This window comes from Pogona vitticeps, chromosome 3 (assembly GCF_051106095.1).
Source record: "Pogona vitticeps strain Pit_001003342236 chromosome 3, PviZW2.1, whole genome shotgun sequence".
NCBI classification, from domain to species: domain Eukaryota; kingdom Metazoa; phylum Chordata; class Lepidosauria; order Squamata; family Agamidae; genus Pogona; species Pogona vitticeps.
Genome location: NC_135785.1, coordinates 72416477 through 72438975, shown reverse-complemented (window position 1 = coordinate 72438975; position 22499 = coordinate 72416477). Strand labels below are relative to the sequence as shown.

The 22499-nt window shown below is 39.9% G+C and overlaps 1 protein-coding gene across 6 annotated transcripts in view; it reads left to right on the top strand.

The window, feature by feature from the left end:
* The window catches only part of CTBP2 (C-terminal binding protein 2), a 254425-nt gene that overhangs the window by 207749 nt on the left and 24177 nt on the right, over positions 1-22499 (top strand). For all 6 annotated transcript variants that reach the window (XM_020791523.3, XM_072995418.2, XM_020791528.3 and 3 more), the window contains one exon: positions 11600-11754. In XM_020791523.3, coding sequence (XP_020647182.1) covers positions 11600-11754 — 155 coding nt within the window. The remainder of the gene's footprint in view (positions 1-11599; positions 11755-22499) is intronic.

Sequence of the window (22499 nt, the reverse complement as noted above, 5' to 3'; positions counted from 1 at the left end):
TTCTGCCAAAACCAAAGAAAAATCTGTTTAGTGAAAAAAGAGTTGAAAACTGTGGCCAGAATCCTGTTAATGAATATTGTATATGCTGGTTTAAGTCAGAGAGCATAAATATCAGTGGTGAGTTGCCACTACTTCAGGAGTCAACAGTTGTATTCGTCATTGTGCACCAGTTGCATGACTTGACACATGACACAGAATAGAAGCAGATTGCATCGTATGGCACATGACTCCATAATTAGCAGTAATACACTGCTCAAATTTATGTTGTTTAACTTAACACTGGGATACAAAAGTAATTATTCTGGCTTGTATATTCTTCCACATTACTAATCCACCCTTTGCTTTATTTGGACTTATTGTACAGGATATTATTGCTTAAGATTGTTTAGGTTTCTTTATTCTGTCAGTTGGTAGAAACACCAGTCAGTTGTTTCCAGAGGGTTCACTATGTTTCAGCAAAAATGCCACAAGATTCTTGCTGCGAGGCTTGTTGGTTTTGGTGGTCAGTTGATCAAAGTTAATTTTAGTCAGGATGATGGCCATTCTTCCTCTCCCCCCCCCCAAAAAAAATTCAGGGTAAGGAATATTTTGTCTAAATAGATTGTATGTTGTGTGGTTTTTGTAGACATGTCACAAGGTGGTGATCAAGAGAAGTTCCATTGAGCCAAAGTGAAGAGAAAATGTCACTGTTTAGTCGCTTTTTGTAACAGATTCCAGCCCTGTGTACATTTCCAAATGGTGTATTAAAGTGTTGTACAAAAGAGTACAAGAGATGTTATTAATGAAATCAAGCATCTAAACAAGGATACTAGATAACCAAAATCAACAAATCTAATTCCACAGAGCCACTTCCAAATGGATGTTTTTGGTATAATAACCTGAAACTTGCAAACCATGTGGGAACTGTGCCAGTCCTTCTGCTGATTGCTGCTAGTCCAAATAGCAGACACAGCAACTAAATGGCTGAACACAAGTGGTATATCCCAAATAAGAGAATGCTCAGAGATCAATGGACAATATCCCAAGTGACACAGTATTTGTTGTTGTTTAGTCGTTAAATCATGTCCGACTCTTCGTGACTCCATGGACCAGAGCACGCCAGGCCCTCCTGTCTTCCACTGCCTCCCGGAGTTGTGTCAAATTCATGTTGGTTGCTTCGATGACAATGTCCAACCATCTCATCCTTTGTCATCCCCTTGTCCTCTTGCCCTCACACTTTCCCAACATCAGGGTCTTTTCCAGGAAGTCTTCTCTTCTCAGGAGATGGCCAAAGTACTGGAGCCTCAGCTCCAGGATCTGTCCTTCCAGTGAGCACTCAGAGTATTACTTCCCCAGATTTCTTTCTGCTCTTCAGATTTAGTTCTAAATTGCACAGCCAGCAGCATAGGAAACTGCTGTCTGCAGGAAGATATTTACTCAGTAACTTTCTGAACTTTTTTTAATACTTTAAAAATACTTCAGATGCTGCTGTTTCCCCATATAGCTAGATTACCAACAAATGAACACAGACATCACACTGACAAAGCTCCAAGACCCTAAATTAACTGTTAAAATCGTAAATTTATATTACATTTTATATCATTTTGTTTTTAATGTAAAACCGTATATTTTAAATTGTTTTTATCTTCTAAGTTGTGAGCCACCCAGAGTAGACTATGTCTAGATGGGCGGCATATAAATGCAATAAATAAATAAATATTTAGTTGTCACATTAGTCCTGGTGATTTAAGCATCTGTGTGATTGTTTAGAAAATGCCCCACATGAGTAACTATATTTATCAGACAAGCTGTGTGTGTATCTGTCTGTCTGTCTGTCTCTCTCTCTCTCTCTCTGTGTGTGTGTGTGTGTGTGTGCAGACTACAGACATAAACCCGAACATCTAGCTTACGTTACCAGTACATGTTCCACTTTAAGTAATGAAAAAATGTGGTGTGCCACAGATTAAATATGTCTGAGAGGACCAAGGAAATTGGACAAATGTATGTCATTTCTTGTGGGGCAGGGTTAGCACATACAAGATTTGTTTATGGTTTTTTGGCCAGCACTCACATGATTTTATTCAAAGGCTGGGAAGGAACTTTGATAAGTTGAAGGCTGTCGCGAGGTCCCGAGGGAGTGTTTCTAAGAGTTTGGAGCTGCACAGAGGTGACTGTAACTTCTCTAGCAGTTTAAGACTATTCTTCTGCAGTGGGACAAAAGCCTTTTCTTTTCCCTCCCATGTTCAAAGAGACATCTGTCTTGAGACTTTGCAGCTGTGGGCTATGGGGATGCTTTTTTGAAGATACCCCCTTACAGACAAGAGGAGGGTCGGCACACGGAACGGTGGTGTAGTATTTTGCACTCTTCCCCCTCCCTCTCCTCCTCCTCTTCTACCATGTACAGTTTTTAATAAGAAGAAGAATGCGGAGGGCGCATTTTCAAGGCAAGGGGAAATTCCCTGTTTTCTTTTCTCTGTTTGTTTAATAACGTGTCGTTGACTTTTAGAACTGTAGTGACTTTTGTTGCAATTGAGTTTTTCAAGGGAGCTGACTTTACTTCTTGATGCACTTTTTATATACTGTTGGAGAAGATGTTTAAATCTTTTTTTCCTTTCCTTTTTTTTTTTAAGAAGAAGAAGAAAGCACCGTGACATAAGCAAGTAAGATTAATAAGAATTAGGCAAATGGCTTCTTCTGCTTTTGTTTCAGTCCAGTAGTGTACCAGCCGCCTTGCAGCCACACAAAGGCTGCCATTTACCGGGGAATACTCCCTAATTCTCTTGGCAGGGGTGCCACTGGAATCGGATACAAGTGGGTGGCAGCAGGGAGGAGCCGCAAAGAAGGACAAGCAGGCTTTGTGTGTTTTTTTAAAAAAAATGCAACAAAAGCACTTTATACACTGAACTGCGTGCAACAAGCTGTGCTGCTTGTGAGTCAGGGTGGAGCAGTTCTTAGTTCAGTGTACTTTTTTTAAAAAATTCCCTCCCCCACCTCTTTTCCAAAAAGCCCTCCACTGAAGCTTTGGCTGAATTCCACAGAAAGCTGAAAGCACCAGAAAATATTTATTGAACAATGCTTCTGACGACTGGCTTGATACAGAGAAGCTACAGAAAGCAAAAACAGGCAACCTTAATTTTGAAACAGTTCTGGAGCACCTTGTTGATATTCTGGTCCTAAAACTGGATTCAGTTTTCTTCCTATTGTACACTCCCTTCTTAATTGGCGGCAAGTTCCTGCTGAATACATGGAAGGCCCCTGTGTTGCCTTTTCTGCTCTCCCCCCCCCTTTAATTCTAAAAAAGCCAAACAAAATGTACAATTAGTTATCCCTCTGTTTTTACTTTCTATGAAGATGTATTTTGTTTTCTCATGTTCTAGATAAATACAGTTTTAGGTGCTTGTTGTCCAGGCTTGACAGTTTAAACAAAAGTGACTTAAGGAGTAGAAGCTTTTACCTATTTAAGTTATCATGAATAACTTAAGAATTTTTAATCAGAGGTGAATCACATAGACCTATAAGGGTGTCAGCCAAAGTCCTTAATTTTTGACCAAGAATGTATTCATAATTAAGCATTGAAAAAGGGAACAACTTCACTGTGCACTTAATGTACCATTTGAGTCCTTTTGTTAAAAAAATAAATCACCAATTCCTGCTACTAGGTTATCTTCCACTACAGTAAGTTGGGGTGCAAAAGCTTTCAAACTAGCTTTTATTTCTAAGAACCTGTGTTTCCACATCCTTCAAATACTTCAAATAATGGAGTTGGATAAGAGGACCCAAATTACTTTACATGATTTTAAATCACAGATTTCTCAGTTTTTCTCACAATATAATTACTGAAACATCCTGTTGTCCTATTGTCCCGCTTCCAAAATGTTGTTTTTCTCAAGTTGCAGTAATTAACTCTATGCAGTCGATCTGAGTTTTCAAAGGATAGCGTTTTTATTCACATTCCTTGCTAATATTAATCTGAGGCATGTGACTTTATTTTTTTAATACAGTGACCTGGTATTGCCAAAAATATTAGATTATCAGCTCTCACAAACATGCCAGTTCATTTGTCATAGTTCTTAATGGCCAAAAGTGCAGATTGAGGTTGTGTTGGGATTTGGGGGGGGGGGGATTGAAGGCTGCATATTTCTTTTCTTCCAAAGGCACTTACTTAATTAGATAATGAAGTTTAAAACAAATATATGTATAATAATGGTTTCAAAAAGCAGGCACTACCCCCAACTGCAGTGTTATTAATAAATGTTTTCTGACTCCCTGAAGAACTAAGATCTGATTATGAGGTATTGTGGAGCATGGGAACTAATATACAGTGTAAATGGCAGTGGCCACATGAAGCTATTGTTCTGCTGGGGAGTCCATGTTCAATGAATGACTCTCCCATCTGCTTCTCTATTCTGTTTTCAGTGGCGAGAATGTGAAGCTAAGTACAATATTCTTAGTCCTGGAGACTGTACAGTAAAAGTCGGTATACAGAGCTGAAGTACTTTATTAAATCATGGAAGGGGTTAATATGAACAAAGAATAGCAATTCAGCTTTGGATTGCAAGCCTTTCAGTTTTATGTGTTTTCCCCTTTAATCCTGGTTATCTGCTTAGGGCAAGCTTCTTTTACTTATCCAAATAATCTCAGCATTCTGCCATGCATACTGTGACACAGTTGCGCTTCCATCTGGATGAAATGCTGGAAGTTGCATTACTTTGCAATAAATAGAAGTACAACAGGGTAGAAGCAAGACAGTTAAAACATTTCTGTTTTAGCCTTATGCTCAGGTGTTCTCTGCTGAATAGTTCAAGTGATTTAGGTATCTGTCTGCAGCGCCCTAGAGGTCAGGAGTTCAATTCCTCACCGTGTCTCTTTGACTGGGGCTGGGCCTGATCCATAGGTCCCTTCCAGGTCTGTAGTCCTAAAATGATGATGATGATGAAGACAGCAGTATGACATCTTCAGTGATCTTGTGTTTAATATACAGGCAAAAGCTGGGATACTTTCCCCATTTTGGAATGACAGTCCCACACTATATCTTCCTTAAAGGAAGCCTGAAGCGTCGGAGAACCCTCTGCATCTGCCTGTTCCCACTGCCTTGTGCTGCTTTTCCACCGCCTCTACTGCTCTCCCCTTCTTGCAGTCCAGATTGCTGCTACCAGCTCGTTACCGACTAGGAGTGTCCCATCCATTGCTGTTTTTTACTCCAGCTCTCAGAATTCTCCACAAGTTCCCCAGGCAGAATACTAGGGGTTCCTGCCCACAGACCCACATCTGCATACAGCTGTGCACATCTACCTTTCCCTCATCTGGAAAGGGCCCTATCTTCTTGTACCAGGCCTATTTCTTGTACAAAACAGAAACTGTCCCAGAGCTTCCTGAGAGGTCTGTGCCTTTATAGTCTTGCGGCTCTTTAGGTTCTATATGGGTTACTCCCAGAAAGCTCCGCCTCCCACAAAGATCTAGGCTTCCTAGGAAGCACTGGACCACTTTTTCTTTTTGTAGAGGAAATAGGCCCAAGATAGTGCCTTTCTAAATGGGTGAAAATGTAGATGTTTGTAGTTGTGTGTTGGTGTCCAGGAGCTCCCAGAACACCGCCTGGGGAATTTGTGGGGGATTCTGAGACTTGGAGTGAAAAAGGGGGGGGAAATCCTTTCTGCCAGCCAATATGGGACAAAGTCACTAAGCTTTTCTCGGGGCTGCTTCTGAATTCCTCAGCCACCACATGTACCTTTCAGATATGGATTAAGTTGAAATGCTCAACAGATGTCCAGGCGGTTATAGTGTCTCAGTGTGGCACAGAAAATGTGTACTGCTCGTGACAGGCTACCGGCAGGGAGATCCCATCATTGTGTGGAGGTTGTCAATCCAAGATAAGGTTCTCATTTGTCTGTGGGTGTACCAGTCTCACCTTCTGAAAAAGGATGTGGACAGATACAGCCCCCAGTGTGCAGTGTAGCCATGTTCCATGACCACAGACTTTTTATACACACAGGATCCTAGTTCTAGCCCACTCATATTTTAGCACACTATACAGAAGCTGAAATTTACAAGTTCTACAATTTTGCATTAGATGGGATATACTTCTTCTGTTAGATGTGTCCTATTGTCTGACATTAGTGGTTATTCATACTCTTCCCAATACTGTACCCCCTTCACATTGAGAGTGCTGTCTTATATACTCAAATTCGAGGGTGTTAACCTATTCCTCTCTTCTATATTAAAGTATATGGTCAAGGGTATTTTATTTGATTGTATCTATGATACCCAGTTATATGAGATTGATATACTTTTACCATTAAGGTTCCATCTTTAGAGATTAGTGGTTTGCTGAGATATGCAGGAATCTCTGAATTACAACGTTCTAAGTACCTAATCAATCTACAAATTCCAGAATTACATAAGATATAACTGTGTAGTGTAGATGCAGTCTGTATAATGTATCACTTCTGAAAGTTTTGAGCAATATAGAAGTGACCCCTTATAAATGTAGTAATTCCATTTAATTTAGCAATTCAATTTAACTGTGAAGGAAATTCAGATAATAATTTTCTTAACATTTTAAAGACATTGCAATCTCTGGGCCTAGTTGTGCTCTTTGTTATGTATGTACAGTTTCTGTAGAAACATAAACCACTCATTCTGTTTCACAAATACATTTTCCTGATAGTTGCATTATTTACTTTGATTTTCTAGTGTTTAACAACCCACAGTTTATCAAGGCAGCAATCTGATGCCATGATGACACTAGAAATTTCCAAGCTTAATACTGATATAGTTGTAAAGTAATTAATTGCTTTTTTCATTGCTTAAATAGAATTGCAGAGACTTTAATAACATGTGTTGCAATTGAACCGTGGCCCTTTTAGAAAAAAAAAACCCAAAAAAGAACAATGCAAGATTTCTTCATCAACAAAGGATCCCTCAGGGCATAATCTTGAAAAATGATCTTTCCTATTTGAGGTTCTTGGCATTTGTCCTATGAATTCCCAGCTCTTTGTGTGCATGTTCAGAAGTGTTATCGAGATGTAAAATTGTGTGTCTAGAGTATTAAAATAATTAAGGGGATGTAAGAAAAATATGCGTGGGATGTGATGGCGCTGTGGGTTAAACTGCACAAACTTCTGTGCTGCAAGGTCAGAAGACCAGCAGTCGTAAGATCGAATCCACGCAATAGAGTGAGCTCCCATCACTTGTCCCAGCTCCTGCCAACCTTGCAGTTCGAAAGCATGCAAATGTGAGTAGATAAATAAGTACCACCACGGTGGGAAGGTAACTGCGTTCTGTGTCTAGTCGTGCTGGCCACGTAATCACGGAAACTGTCTTTGGACAAACACTGGCTCTATGGCTTGGAAGCAGGGATGAGTACCGCCCCCTAGAGTTGGCACGACTGGACTAAATGTCAAGGGGAACCTTTACCTTTAACCTAAGAAAAATAACCTGAAAATAAGATTGCTTTTCAGATTGAGGATGAAACTATAGTTTACAATAGTCATTGCAAAATAATTAACCAGCTCTCCAGCTGAGCAAGGTCACTCTATATAACATTCTTGATAGTTCAACGTGTTTATGTTCCTGTGTGTAAATATGGAGGTGACATTTGCAGATCCTGTAGCTTACATTTTCTGAAGTTACAATATTCTGGTGATCAAGACCCTGGTGCAACAGATGATTGTCCTCCAGACTTTGCAAAAGTTTAATCAAAACAATGTTGTTGTCGTCATAGTGGCAGCTTGCCAAATTTTGAGTAAGAAACAACATTCCCTCTAATTTTCCAGAGTACTGTGCACAAGCTCCCCCTGTTGGTTGTGTGGATCAGCAGCCAATGGAAGCAAAAGTGTATTAACACTTCCTCACCTGCTCTTAGCTGATGCAGCTCTGTCCACCTGCGGTTTAGAGGAAACATTGGTTACGAGCCCTTGCAGTAGGTGCAACAGCAGTTTAGATTCCTATTTTTAAAAAATTAAAGGTGCTTCTGGAAAAACAATTGAAAGAACTATAAATATAGGAAGATAAGACATTCTCACTGGCTTTTTTACTATTAAAATATATTTTGAATGCATTTTAGATTGAATTCTGATTAGGTGTTTGCTTGCAACTTAAGTTTAATTTTCATGTATTATAAGCAGGTTGAATAAAAGCAATGATTTTTTTTAAATCAAGTTGATTAAAAAAATTTAAAAAATATTTTTAAAATTTAAAATGTCAAAAAATCCATTTTTAATTTAAATCGTGATTTAATTCAATTAAAATCAAATCCACCCTGATTTTAAGCATTTCTTCCTGTAGTTTTTTAAATAGCTGTAAGACTTTTGGATGTTTTCAGACTGAGGTATTTTTATGCATATGGAGCATAGAAGCAGTGTCAATAAATAAAGCCTGTAGAATTAGACAAGCTGATATTGCCTGGAATTATTGCAGCACTGAAAAGGCTTGTATCTTGATACACATATGAATATTAATATGACTGGAAATGATTGTCTGGTTTCATTCTGGAATTAATCCTTTTTGGGGATAAATGCTGGCTGTGACGAACAAAGGCTTCTGATTTTCCCCTGGAGGTCTATAAAGTTCTACAGGACTCTTTCAGGAGAGTTCAGGGGTCGAATGTCTAGACCTGACAATGTGCTCTGAATGTTGATGGTCCTGTGAATTTGTGGAAAGCATCTTTAGAGGTACAGTATAATGTTTGGCCAAATATAGACGTTCTAGTTAGGGTCCAAAGAGTTAAGCACAGGACCACTAGGATATTTGCGGGTGGAGTAGCCTTCCAAGAATTTTTTTAATGAAATTCCACATTGTTCCAAAAACACCTTCCCATGTGACACATGGAATAAAACCATTCTCAAGCAGAAACTTCAAAAAACAGTGTGATGCATTTTTCATATAGTGAGATCTTGAAACCTACTGGCTTTTAAGTTTTCATATTCTTAAACTGGTATAGATGCTCAAAACATATATAAGAGACAAAGGCACTTTCAGCATGGCAGAGTATAGCATAATTTTATTTTGATTGGAAGAGTGCAAGGGCCCTTCTGTTAGGATAAGAAGTCATGCAGCGTTTGCTACACTATTTTGTATAGCACTTTTACTTTTGTGAACGAAATAGAAACTCCAATACAAAGTTTGTTAATATTGTTATTGTTGGCTTTGTATGTGCTAATATCATCATACTTTCATGCAGTGTTGTGATTTTCTTGTAGCTTGAAATGTAGTAAATTCTTTAAAAATTAGAATTAAAACAGAGCAGCTTACTGTTTCTTGATTGTAGCAGTTTATAGACAAATAGCTGTGTTACTAGCTTCAGAGTCAACAAAAAAGTATTGTGGCAGCTTTAAGATTTACCATTTTATTTCAGTGTGAACCTCTGCAGTCTTCTGTACTTCTTTAGACATAGGGACATACAAAAGAGGGAAGGGGGGTTGTAATCAATGAAGACTGACCCTGTAATAAATTTAGTAGTCTGTAGTATGAAGTGTTTTGTACTTTATGAAGGTGTCACATTAGCTCTGCTCAAACATTTAGGGTAAAGTTAATCTGGAAACATGAACAGTTGTCCAGTTGTTCCTTACCCTCAGCCTGGGTCTTTTTATATAAAAAGCATAGCCTGGAAAGGAAAGGTGTTGCTACAAGGCATGGATTTTTAATTTCTGATCAAGTGGAGAGGCTGCATATATGGCATTCTTTTATAGAACTCACATTCTTCCTCTCTTCATGTGTTCAGTTTAACTCTATCCCAAATGCTTCTTGAGTCACAGTCTTTCAAGGTGAGAACTAGAGATGGGGGTATTCGTATTTGTATACGAATATCCCCGCACATGTGGAAATAATGAGGGTCCGGTTCCATGGGGCCGGACTGTCAACTTACGATTTTGCCGCTGCTGCCAGCTCGCGGAGGTTTCCTATTGTGCCGTTCTCCACAATGGATTAGCCACTGTTACCTAGCAGAGAAGCTTGTCATCCTGCCTCCTGCCAGGAGTGGGTAATCGATTGCGGACAACCGCGCGATAGGAAGCCTCTGCAGAGCTGGCGGCAGCGGCAAAATCATGAGTGGCTATACAGAATAATCACCCTCATTATTTCCACCTGTGTTGGGGATATTCATATTCGTATACAAATACTCCCATCTCTAGTGAGAACATAAAATACATTCTCCAATCCTTAAAAACAGGATTGATTGATTCCTGGGTATGCATAGGGACTTTTCTTCACCATCCATATCCTTAGGAACCCATGCTTTTCTTCTGCATACAAACTGATGGATGTGAAGCATTGTGTAGGCCAGGGACAACTTTCTAGAGGTCCAGGGACTACGAATAGCCAACTTTGTATCTCAGGAGGTACTTCTGCAACTCCTGTCTCCAACATTCTTCTTTATAATATGTGCAGGGGTTGTAACTAAAAAGTCCCTTTGCACGCCTAGTGGCTCAATTAAAATTAAATAAATAAAGCTCAGGGGGTATGAGGAACAGCATGGATTCTGAGGGCCCTCAAAGCATAACAAAATTACCGTTCCACATACATCCTCCGTAAAAAGAATAAGGGGACTTTCTGAGCTCCACAAAACATTTTCCCCAAAAAATGAAAAGAAATTTTAGGGGAGGATGGTGATGATGGAGGGCACATTTAGATACAGTATGTGCAACCAGTTGAGTAGGCTGCTAGTTGTGGTGTATGCTACATTGGAATTCTGGCATTGTTGAAGCTAAATGGTTTTGGGAATGATTTGTGTGGGGACTGGAAACTACCAAGAACCCTATATGAACATTTTATACATAGTTGCCTAGAAATAATAACCCCTGCACTCAGTGGTCATTGATTGATTGATTGATTGATTGATTGATTGATTGATTCGATTCGATTCCTATACCACCCATCAGCCTACCAAGGCCACTCTGGGTGGTTTACAACAGGAAAATAAAAGCTATAATTAACAACAATGTAAAGTAAAATGTGTACAGTAGTATAATTTTAAAAACAAAATATGTACTAGACATTATGAATTAGGAACATCATAAACTAGAACTAGTACACAAAGACAAAAAATACAACACATAGGTATACATAGGTTGCACTTTAAACCAAATGAATGAAGTTACTACTGTATTCAGAATTCTGTTGGAAATGTTTACTTACGTAAATGCACTTCAACAATTCACAGCAACAAAATGCCAGCAATTAACTAAGTGTTGCTTGCATTCCCGGATACATACCCATTCAGGTGAACACCTAGGACCCCAACAAGAAACTTGTTAATTAGCAGCAGTTTGCCACTGTGACATACACAGTTTCACTTCTGCAAATGTCAATAACTAGCTAGGTTATGGTCAATTGAAATAAAACAGGGAATCTCTCTCTCAAGCAGTAAAGTCAAAATATTTTACAATAGTTTTAGCTTTTCCTTGAGACCATCAGTGGCATTATTAAGAACTGTCAGATTAGCTCAGTGATTTAGGCATCTGACTGTGGAGTCAGAGTTTGAGAGTTCGATTCCCCACTGTGCCTTCTTGATGGGCTGGACTTGGTAATCAATAGGGTTCCTCCCAGCTCTGCAGTTCTAAGGTTATATTATATAATATTATACTGTATTAAGTTTATATAACACTTATACTCCATTTGGTTCCAGGTATTCGCCCACAAATAATGAATGGCCCGTTGCATCCTCGTCCATTGGTGGCTTTACTAGATGGAAGAGATTGCACAGTGGAGATGCCAATTTTGAAGGATTTGGCTACTGTTGCATTCTGTGATGCGCAATCAACTCAGGAAATCCATGAGAAGGTAAAGAAAATTGTTTTGTCTTTTCCAGGTTGATTTACAGAGGACAGCATGAGCATACAACTTTTTTAGAGTTCAGTTTTTGCTAGTTGCCTTGCACCTTACTGGTTTTAATGTAGGGCATTGATTGTTTAGCTAGTGCCACCTGTAACAATAGTCTTATTCAGTTCTTCTGTAACAGACGATCACAAAAGATGTAGCTATTCTGGTCCTGTCTCTCATCACTTTGCTCACATGATCCATGAGGAGCGTGAAGAGGAGAGAGTCCTGCACATGTGTAGGTGAATTTTTTTTTAGTGGTGGTGGTGGTCTCTGTGATTTATATTAATGGGTTTGTTCTGCACCTGCACAGATTTCCTTGGAATGTTCCACAGAATAAAAGATATTGTTAGCCCCATCCTAACATTTAGCTCATTCTCTTCTACCCAAAAATTACTCCGCAATTCCTTTTTCACCACCACTGAAACAGCACCTCAACAGTTGTCCGGATCGTAGTTATGTAAATATTTTCCTTACCTTAGTTAGCTCCCATTTGTTTGTTTGTTTTCTGCAAACCTTTTTCCTTCCTTTGTTTTCTTTTAAAAAAAAACCAAGGGGGAAAAAGTCTCTTTCACCAATACTCTGTTCCCACCTTTCCTGGCCTCTACAGCCCTTTTAAAAGGTGCAACTACTGCAAAAGCAAGATTCCACTTACGGGTAGGCATTCCAAGTGCCCCTACTGTTTAGGAGAGCAACACTAAACACAATCACATTTGCAAAATTAAAGGCGTCATCTAAACAGGGAATATAGCTTTCATTGGTAGTCCATCCTCAATCCTGCAGTCTTTGCTCTCAGAGAAAAACAGTCCAAGAAGATCTGGTTTTGGGGGAGGACAACACTTCCCATCTCTGACCCAGTTGTCTGATGCCAAGTCTGTGCCACACATTTACCCTGTTTCTGTTCACATGGTAGGAGACAATAGGATAGCACACTCATTGATGTGGCAGACTGCACAGATGCACAAGTGGCAACTGTCCCCTTAACCGTTCCAATCCCTATGCAGTTGTTGGGGCCAACTGCCGATAGACCTGTTTGCAACAGCAAGAAGTACAAGGTGCCGGAAATATTGTTCTTGGGTGGGGCAAAGAGCTCAGTCTTTAGGAGATGAATTCATTATTCAGTGGGCCAGAGGTCTCCTCTATCTCTCCTCCTTATTCTGTGGTTCAAAGGGTAATCATAAAGTTGTGCCAGGAGAGAGCAAATGCAATACTCCTAACACCATGGTGGCCACACCAGCCATGGTTCACAACTCTTCTCCACATAATGAGGGACCATTTGTTTTCTCTTGCATTTGAAGGGACTTTCATGCTCGTCCCTTAACATCTACTTCTCTGCAGTAGTAGGAAACCTTAAAGGTAGGCTCTCCAGCATCACAGTTTTTCAAGAAGCAGTTGAGATCCCTGAAAAGCCTACAGAATTTATACCCTCACAATCATTCTTACCAGTGATTCTAAATCAGATGACAAAACCACCGTTCAAGCCCATGGCTACCTATGATCTATAGTTACTTACTCACAAAACAGTATTTCTTGTCAATGACCCTCAGCAAGGCAAGCAAGCGAGCTGGCTGCTTTATGTTGTGAATCTCCCTTCCTACAATTCTTCAAGAATAAGAGACAACAGATGTCTCTTTCCTCCCATAGAACCCTGGCTGTCTATGTATCCAGAACAAAACCTTCTTGGAAAAGTAACAGATAATTCATCTCCTATCAAGGATGGTGCCAAGGTAATCATGCATTGTCTCAAAGGATCTCCAGTTGGTTGGTTCATATCATCACTCTATCCTGTCAGTTGGCAAGGAAGCCCATGGCCAGTTCCCTAAAGGGACATTCTACCAGGGCTCTACGTGCCTCCACTGCCTTCATAAAAGGGGTACAGGTGATGAACATGTGTAAGGCAGCAGCAGGGACTCAACCTATGAAATGTGTCAAGCATTATAGACAGGATGTCACCATCAGATGAGATGCATCCTTTGGTCAAACAGCAATTTCATCAGTATCGCTTTGACATCCTGCCAGCCAGTATGTGAGCTTGGTATGTGACCCATTAATATGAATCACGGAGACCATGAAGAAGAAGAACAGATTTTTTAATCTGGAACTATAGTTCTTCAAGTGGTCATCTGTGAATCTACACAACCCTCCCAATCTCCCCTCTGTCATGCATTATTTTATCTTACTCAGGAGTGGACATGGGAACTGGGGAATGATCGTTGGGTGAAGGCACATGCACTAAGTGTTAGGGTGGAGCTAACAACTTATTTTAGGTTCTGGAACATTTTGAGGAGGTCTGTTCAGGCACAGAACAAACCCATTAGTATGAATTCACAGATGACCACTCAAAAAACTATAGTTACAGGTAAGCAATTGTCCATATTTATCACAGGTCGAGGAGATAGCTCTAGTCCTATCCCTGTGCTTCTATTTCACCGCTTTCCTACATGTGGGGAGTGAAGAGACCGGAAAGGAGAACCTGCATTACCCACATGAGCTAGGACACTGGAAAATCTTTATCCTGATTTATAGCAGAAACTATCTTAGGAGAAACAGAGCAGCTCCTCTGTTGGAGCTAGAGCACTCCCCTGTACCTGTCCATAGTGGTCCACCTTACAGTCAGTCTGAGGTTGTATTAAGAGAGGAACTAGGGAGAATAGAATAGTCTGTTTGTATCAGTGAACAGCTGGAAAATGAGGGAGAGTTTTATGCCTTCCTCATCTGTGTACCACTTTTGCTGTAAAATTATGCCTCTTCCCAGTGTTGTATGTAAAACCATTGCTGTTTAGTTCAGCCCCGACTTCTGCCTGAGGTATGCGCTATTGTGAAAGTATGCTGTTTATGCACAGACTAAGCTAGTAAGTGTCTCCTTCAAAATGAGCAGGCATTCAAAGTTGTCAAGAATTTGAAATTGTATTGTTTTTTATCTATTATATTAGCCCAAATCCTGTTTGGTATACACACATTTCATTGAATTTGTGCTCTTGTGTTTAGCTGGTTGTTGTTGTTGTCATTATTATTGTCGTTGTTGTCGTTATTGTTATTATTATCGTTATTGTTGTTGTTGCGATGATGATGATGATGATGATGATGATGATGATGATGATGATGATGATGATGATGATGATGATGATGATGATGATGCCACATTTCTCCCAACAAGGGACCCAAAGCGCCTTACAGCGTTAAAATTCACGCAATTTAAAAATAAAATAAGTTAAATATTAAAACAATATATGATTTAAAATACAATTAAAAGATTAAAACATGACAACATAACAAAGAATAAAATTATGTACTAAAATGGGGTTCAGAGATTCAGTTAATAATTGTTAAAAGCCTACCTGAAGAGATGGGTCTTTAGCTTTTTTCGAAGTGTCCCCATCAGCTGTGCTTGTGCTGGCAAAGGGACCGAGAGAACCGTCTCCTCTGCTGATCTTAATCGCTGAGAAGGCCCATATAGGGAGATATGGTCCTTCAGGTAGCCTGGACCCAAGCTATATAGGGCTTTATAGGTAATGGCCAGCACTTTGAATTGGGCTCTGAAACAGACTGGTAGCCAGTGCAGCTCTTGTAACAGGTGCATTATATGCTCCCTGTAGCTGGCCCCAGTCGGTAGTCTGGGTACAGAGTTTTCCACCAGCTGAAGTTTCCGAACTGTCTTCAAAGGCAGCCCCACATAGAGCACATTACAGTAATCCAAACGGGATGTAACTAAGGCATGTCACTGTAGCCAGATTCGACATCTCTAGTCATGTGTGTTGGCATATTCTATTCTATTCTTCTTATTTTTCATTTCTATTGCCATTGATGTATTGATTCCAATAGACAGAAATGGACATGCCAGGCATTTGAGTTCTCGGAAGTAGCTAATGCTTCTTTCCTGGTATCTGTTTTAATAGATTTGATGATCATGTGTGTTGCTTAAACAAGGATCGTCAATCTCTTGGGTTCAAAATTGGCTGAGGTATCCAATAGGTAAATTGGCTTTTAAAAGGGCAGGTAAGAGGGACGAGCTTAATGCAAACACTCTGCCGGATGCAGGTGCAATATACTTCGCATTCATTGTATCCATGAACAGCTGTTGGTAACAAGCAGCATGTGTCCATGAAAAACAAATTTAGCTACTCTAGCCTCATTGATTTTCTTAAATGATTCAAAATCAATAGATGAAAGTGATGGAATTAATGAATGAAAGCAGATATGGATTCTATGTAAACATTAAATAGTTGTTTTCTGTGAACATTTTCACCAACAGCGAAGGACTCCATTGGGTAGATCAGTAAATGGCAAGAGTAATTGAATTGAAGTTTTGGGGTAGGTGCCAGAATATGCCACTAGATGAGACAAGCTTAAGCTAATGCGAAGTAGATGTTAATACGGAAGGACATGTAACATTCCCCTAATGTCAATTTTTAAGCAAACTTGAAGGAATGGAATTGAGAGAACAGGAGCAAAGGGTACTTAACGCTTCCCCCTCTCCCCTGGCCTTTTTCTACTTGAAATCAACTCCCCGCCATCACTGTTCTTCTTTCCATGTGTCCAAATGTTTGCTTGGTTTTAAAGTGCAAGGGCAGATGGTGCATCAGAAGAGTATTTCACAAGTCTCTGTAGGATATCTGGTTGGGCTTTAAGGCGATTACATTGTCATATTATACATGTGACAAACATAACCTTGGAGACTCATCTGGTGAGGACTTGAGAGAGCCTTATCAAGCCCAGGCTCTGGAACTCCTTACCAAGAAAAACTAGGTTTATCCATTCCTTGTTCTCTTTCCAGTGGCAGGTGAAAAACTTTCTATTTATGCAGGCATTTCACAATTGAGAGCTTCCAGTTTCCCAGTGAATATACTGGTACTAATTTTTCTAGGCTATTACTATCTTAAATTGATTTTAAACACTTTTAATTTTAATTGTATTTTAATCATATAATTGAATGAGATTCCATTTTAATGGTTGGCATTTTATTGTCTTTTAATTTGCTGTTGTTTTAAATTGTCCTGTAAGCTGCTTTGGGTCCCCGTTCTGGGAGGAAGGTGGCCTATAAATGAAATTAAAGAACAAATTCCCTCGTAACTCTTAAATGCCCACTGCGTTCAAATTACTTTGAAATACTATAAATGTGGAGCATATATAACTAAGACTTGGTTCATTTATAGAATACTAACTACATTCATAAAACAAGGAACAAACTACTTGTTCATTTTGATGTCAGCTTTGCTTGAGAACACAGTCCAAAAACATTTGTAGTTTTTAGCGCCTAGATCTCTAAATGCAGACTCTTTAATTTTATGAAAATAAGATCTTGTTTGTTCTCCTCATCATAATCTTATTGGAAATACGTGGGGGTAGTTGCTGAAGAAGATTCTGAAACAAGTAATATACTAAAAGTCAAATGGTACATTGTATTAATTATGAGACATGTGTCTCCCTTTCTTGACTTTAATATAGATGTGCAGGACTGCCAATGAAGTTTTTTTTTGTTCTGAACTTTCGATCTGTGAGAACAGATTTGGAGAGGAAAATGGATGTAGAGCAGGAATGGGCAAAGTGCCGCTCTCAAACTGTTGTTGCAATATACAGCTCCCAAAATTTGTCACTGGTAGTAGCTATGTTGGTTAGAGCTGATGGGAGCTTTATCAGGGTGCATGACAGGACCTTTTACAGGTCATTTACTGATGGAATCACCAGAAGTCAGAAATGACTAGGCAGTATATGATAATAACAAATTTACAAGAACTCTTGACAATTGCAAGAATGATCGTTCCCCACCATGCACAAAATGATGATCGCTACAGCTTTGTTTCAGAAGCTTTTTAACATTTCAAAGCATTGGATGGGTTGTTTATATCTTTTTGATCAATTAGCCAATCCTGTGATTGGTGTTCTTTGCTTCACAAGGGAAAAGGTATGAGTTTTCCACAGAGGCATTCTGCACAGATTGCAGAAGCTGGTTATATTTTTCCTCTGTTGGTGATTTTTTGACAGATTATTTCAGCACATCTCAGAAGAAGTACTGTATTTTTTGCACCATAAGACTCACTTTTTTCCCACAAAACAGGGGTGTGGAAAGTCTGTGCGTCTTATGGAGCGAAGAAAACAGATTATATTTTCCTGTTTTCTTCTCCTAAAAAATTGGTGCGTCTTATGGAAAGGTGCGTCTTATGGAGCGAAAAATACGGTAATTTTGTGAACTCTCAACATTCCCACTCAGGATGAGACACCCTTTGTCAATTCCGGCTGTAGAAGGGATGAGTTACATCTTATACCTCAGAGGAGGAATAGGAACCATTTGGAGGCTGAGAATATGTCCTTCCCTGCATCCCCTGTAAAAGTTGGATGATGTCACAGGGACTGGCTAAATGAGGATTTGTTTTCACACACACACACACACATCACCACATTCTCTATGCAGGGAAAGGGATGGAGAATCAAGGCAGCCATGTACTCAACTGACTGTTGCAAATGTCAGCTGAGGAATTGCAGGCTTCCGGTTGTACTCATCATCTGACTGGAAAAGGAACCAACATTCAAACAACATTTTCATTGTTTTCTCTGATTGATGCTTGGAAATAATAAAGTTTCCCCTCTAAGGCAAGGGATTTGGAGAAGGGGAGAACCTGGGGAAACGCATGAGGAGAAGATCAGGCCCAGGAGTCGAAGGTACTTCATTTGACTCCTGTGTATATAGTAAAGAAAAATAAGAAAGGGAGTTTTATGTTAATTAAGTAATGTAACATGTAGTTTGACCCTTGAGATAGGCTCCTGTTGATTGGGGAATTATTTTGAATAACTGTGTCCAGACCTAAATTCCTTCATCTCCATCATGTCTATTCTTACCAGCCAGTATTATTGGCCTTATCCCCTCCCATTCATTGCCAAAATCTTGGATGCATAATATATGTATTTCTGTGAAGTTTTAACTCCGAAAATGTTCATCAGTAGGTCTCTCTGAACAAAGGGGAAGAAGTGGGAGGATGGTTTACCATACTGAAACAGATCCTGGATTCAGAAGGCCAAAACTCAAATCTAGAAACAAACATAAAAGGGAGGGGAAGGAAAGAAAATGGCAAGATCAAACTTGACTGAGTGGAGGTGGCAGGCAAATCCTTAGAAGGCTTACTGTCACTCATAGTTCAGTCTGTCCTCAGGATACTTGTAACTTAAAGAATTATCCCTCAGTAGGGCAAGCTTCAGCACTAGGATATGGTAATCAGCAGCAAATAGCCTGATCAACAAAGAAGTAAATAAATAAAGCTGTTATCTGTGGAATCTCAGTCTAGTCAATGCCTGTTTGAAGCATTTTCTACCCTCAAGCTGTGTTTACACTTGGTACAAAAATAATGAGAGCAAATATAACTTCACTCTTGGCAGCTCTTTGGCAGACAATACAAATCAGAGTATTAGAGAGTAAATCCCACTGGGGTGTATAGGGCTTTCCAATCTGTAGTATTCAGTCATATGAGGTCAAATGGATGTCACAGGCTGTTGTTTTAACTCCTCTTCTTCCTTCTCATCTTACCCAAGATCTGAAAACATCGTATCTGTTTCATCAGCTATCTTTGAGAATCACATCATCATAACCATTCAAAGATACAAAGCCTTCCTTCCATTTTGTCATTTCATGTTTCTCATCGTTCTATATCTCTGGTGTAATGGGCTGTAATTCACAAACATTTACGCCAAGTAAAATATTTTAGTCTTTGAAGTGCTACAACAGTCTTGATTAGTTTTGCAAGTATTATATGAAATTATTCCTTATTATATGAAATAGTGAATTGCAGCTCAGTGGTAGCTGTTGGACATCTTACAGAGATGCCCAGTTTAGGCTTAAATACAATACACAACACCCCCTCCAATCTGCAGATTCAATATCCGCAGCTTCACTTATCCACAGTTTGTCACAGCCCTATATACAACATACAAGGGTGCCCCCTTGTGACCTTTGCCCCACCCCTTGTATGTTGTATGTAGGGTTCTTTTTTTTTTTTAATCTGTGGTTTCAGGTGTCCACGGTAGAACATGGAACTGATCCCTCACATATATAGGAGTCCTACTGTACCTTAATACAGTAACCAGAAAGGAAAGAAATGGTCTGGGTGAATGAAAGTGGCCTAAATTATCAAATGGACAATTTATAACACTCACTTCATAATAAAACATTGAGCTATAACTTCTAGGTTGTAATTAATTTGCACAACCTTTCTGAATATTCAGGAGAGCTTCGTAACAACCGTCTAGCTGGCAGAGACTCAGTATAGTTGAGCAGCTCACCAATCAGTAACATTCCTGGGCTCACAGAAGATATTGCCCATTCAAGACCAAATCACTCTTAAATACGTTACAGCATAGATAGTGTGCAACTGTATACTGCAAGCCGTCTACCAGCCCTTAGGAGGACTGCAGCTAAACTCAAGAGGAAACAAGGAAGCTTGGGGGAGGGTGGGGATGTTGATAATGTGAACATTCCTGTTGCTCAGAAAGTCCCAGGGCTTTGGCCCTACAATCGCTGGTCTACTATACCACTGTATGTCAGACCATAATCAGAAATCTAGTTATGCTAATTTTCTTTAAGCCTTGACTTCCTTTCTTATCCATCACCTATATTAGAATCGAAACTTGATTCTAATACAGGATTCTAATATAGTTTGAAGTGGGGACAAGGCCATGCCGTTTCCAGTGAGACCGGATATGCTTGCCTGATACAGCTGAAAGCCATGTCCTTAGTATTTCCACACTTGGTGAGCAGCTTGAAGGGGAAACCAGACCAAGCCTTCCAATGGCAAAAGGCAGCTGTGAAGCACTTATTTTTAATTCTGCCACCCCACTCCCAAGCTGCACCAGGGAAAGCTCCTATTCTTACAGACAGCTAGGCAGAGCGAGGCCTATGCTAGGCCATGCAGCCACTGAGACCTGCCTGTCTGTCAGGTTTCTCAGGTTTTCCTTGACACTGTCTCCAAGGGACCACAATTTAGGTGTGGGTCTGGCAGATGGAACTCCTAAAACGGAGAATTTGGGGATTTGGAGTTCAGTAAATGAAGTACCTACTGTGAACAGAAATGAGCTATAACTTTGCAGAACAGAGTGGATAAAGATTGATGATTTTTTTAAAAAAAAATCAGATTGATTTAAATCACTATTTAAATTTTTAAAAGTCAAGCTTTAAAAAATTATATCATCAAAAAGAATCTGATTCTTAATTTGATTTAAATCTAATCCAACCTGCTGCTGGGGAGTGAGGGCTTTTCCCTAGTAACATGATCTCTGGTTTGTAGCCCTGTCAGCTTTTAATTGAAAATGTGCTGCCATTTGAAGCCTGGAGAGATTTCAACCAGCGCTCTTGTTTGCAAACTAGAAATTGTGCATGGCATAAGAGCACTAGCTTACAGACTGACGAGATGTAGTATGACATAGAAGCTCGGGTTTAGAAACTGGTAAGGTTTTGCCTTATGATCCATTTCGGTTGCAGTTTAGGCCACGGCATGGTATTGAAATAGCACAAGTTGCTCTGCAAGACAGTCTCCTAAGAAGGCAGATGGGGGAGTGTAACTCTGTTGATCCTCCTGATTCTTTCTGCGGCCTTTGATACTTATTGTCAACCATGGTATCCTTCTGGGAAGTCTTAACAAGTTAATGGATTGGGGACTCCATTCTCTGATGGTTCTGGTCCTTGATTGCTGATTCCTGATAGTACAGCTTGGGGATGTCTTCTCTACCCTTTATGATCTCTGCTATGGGTCCCACTGGGGTCAATTATCTCTCCAATGCTTTTTAATATCTACATGAAGCCACTGGGAGAAATCATACAGAGATTTAGGGTTCACTGTCACAGCTCTATCCTTCTTTTCATCTGCAGGTTAAACTGTACAGGTCCTTCAGGGCTAGGTATCATTGGTAATGGATTAAATGAAGGACAATAAAACTGAAACTTATTCAAATAAGATAGCGAACCTACTTTTAGGATGATCGTTGGACTAATTAGAGGAACACTTACCTGGCCTTGATGGGGGTTACTCTCCCCCTGAAGGACTGGGTCTGCAGCTTTGGGGGTACTCCTGGACCCAGCTCTTTCTATGGAAACTGAAATATCTGCCATGGCCCAAAGTGCCTTTTATCAATATCAGTTGATTGTGTTGTTGTTCCCCTACCTGGGATAAGAAATGCCTAGCAACAGTGGTTTATGTATTGGTAATCTCAAAAATAGACTACTGTAATGCTCCCTATCTTGAGCTGCCCTTGAAAACACTACAGAAACTTCAGCAGGACCAGAATGCAGTAGCCAGATTGATTACTGGGACTGGTAAATTTGATCGTATATCCCCAGCCTTGCTGCACCTCCATTGGGTCCCTTTCTGTGTGCAATTCAAGGTGCTGGTTATGGCCTATAAAGCCCTTAAAGCAAAGCATGCTATTTATATACCACTCTACACAGTTCAAATACTGTATGCAGGCTACACATTGCCCCCTCCTAGCAAGCTGGTTCTCATTTTACCAACCATAAAAAGGTGGAAGGCTGAATGAACCTTGAGTCAGCTACCTGGGATTGAACCTGGGTTGTGAGCAGAGTTTTGGCTGCAGTACTGCAATTTAACCACTGCACCATGAGGCTCCTTACAGTTTAGGACTGCAATACCTGCTGGAACATTTCTCCCAGAAATCAGCTACCAGTTCCACCTACTCTTCTCAATCCATGTTGGTAAGAGTGATCACGCTGA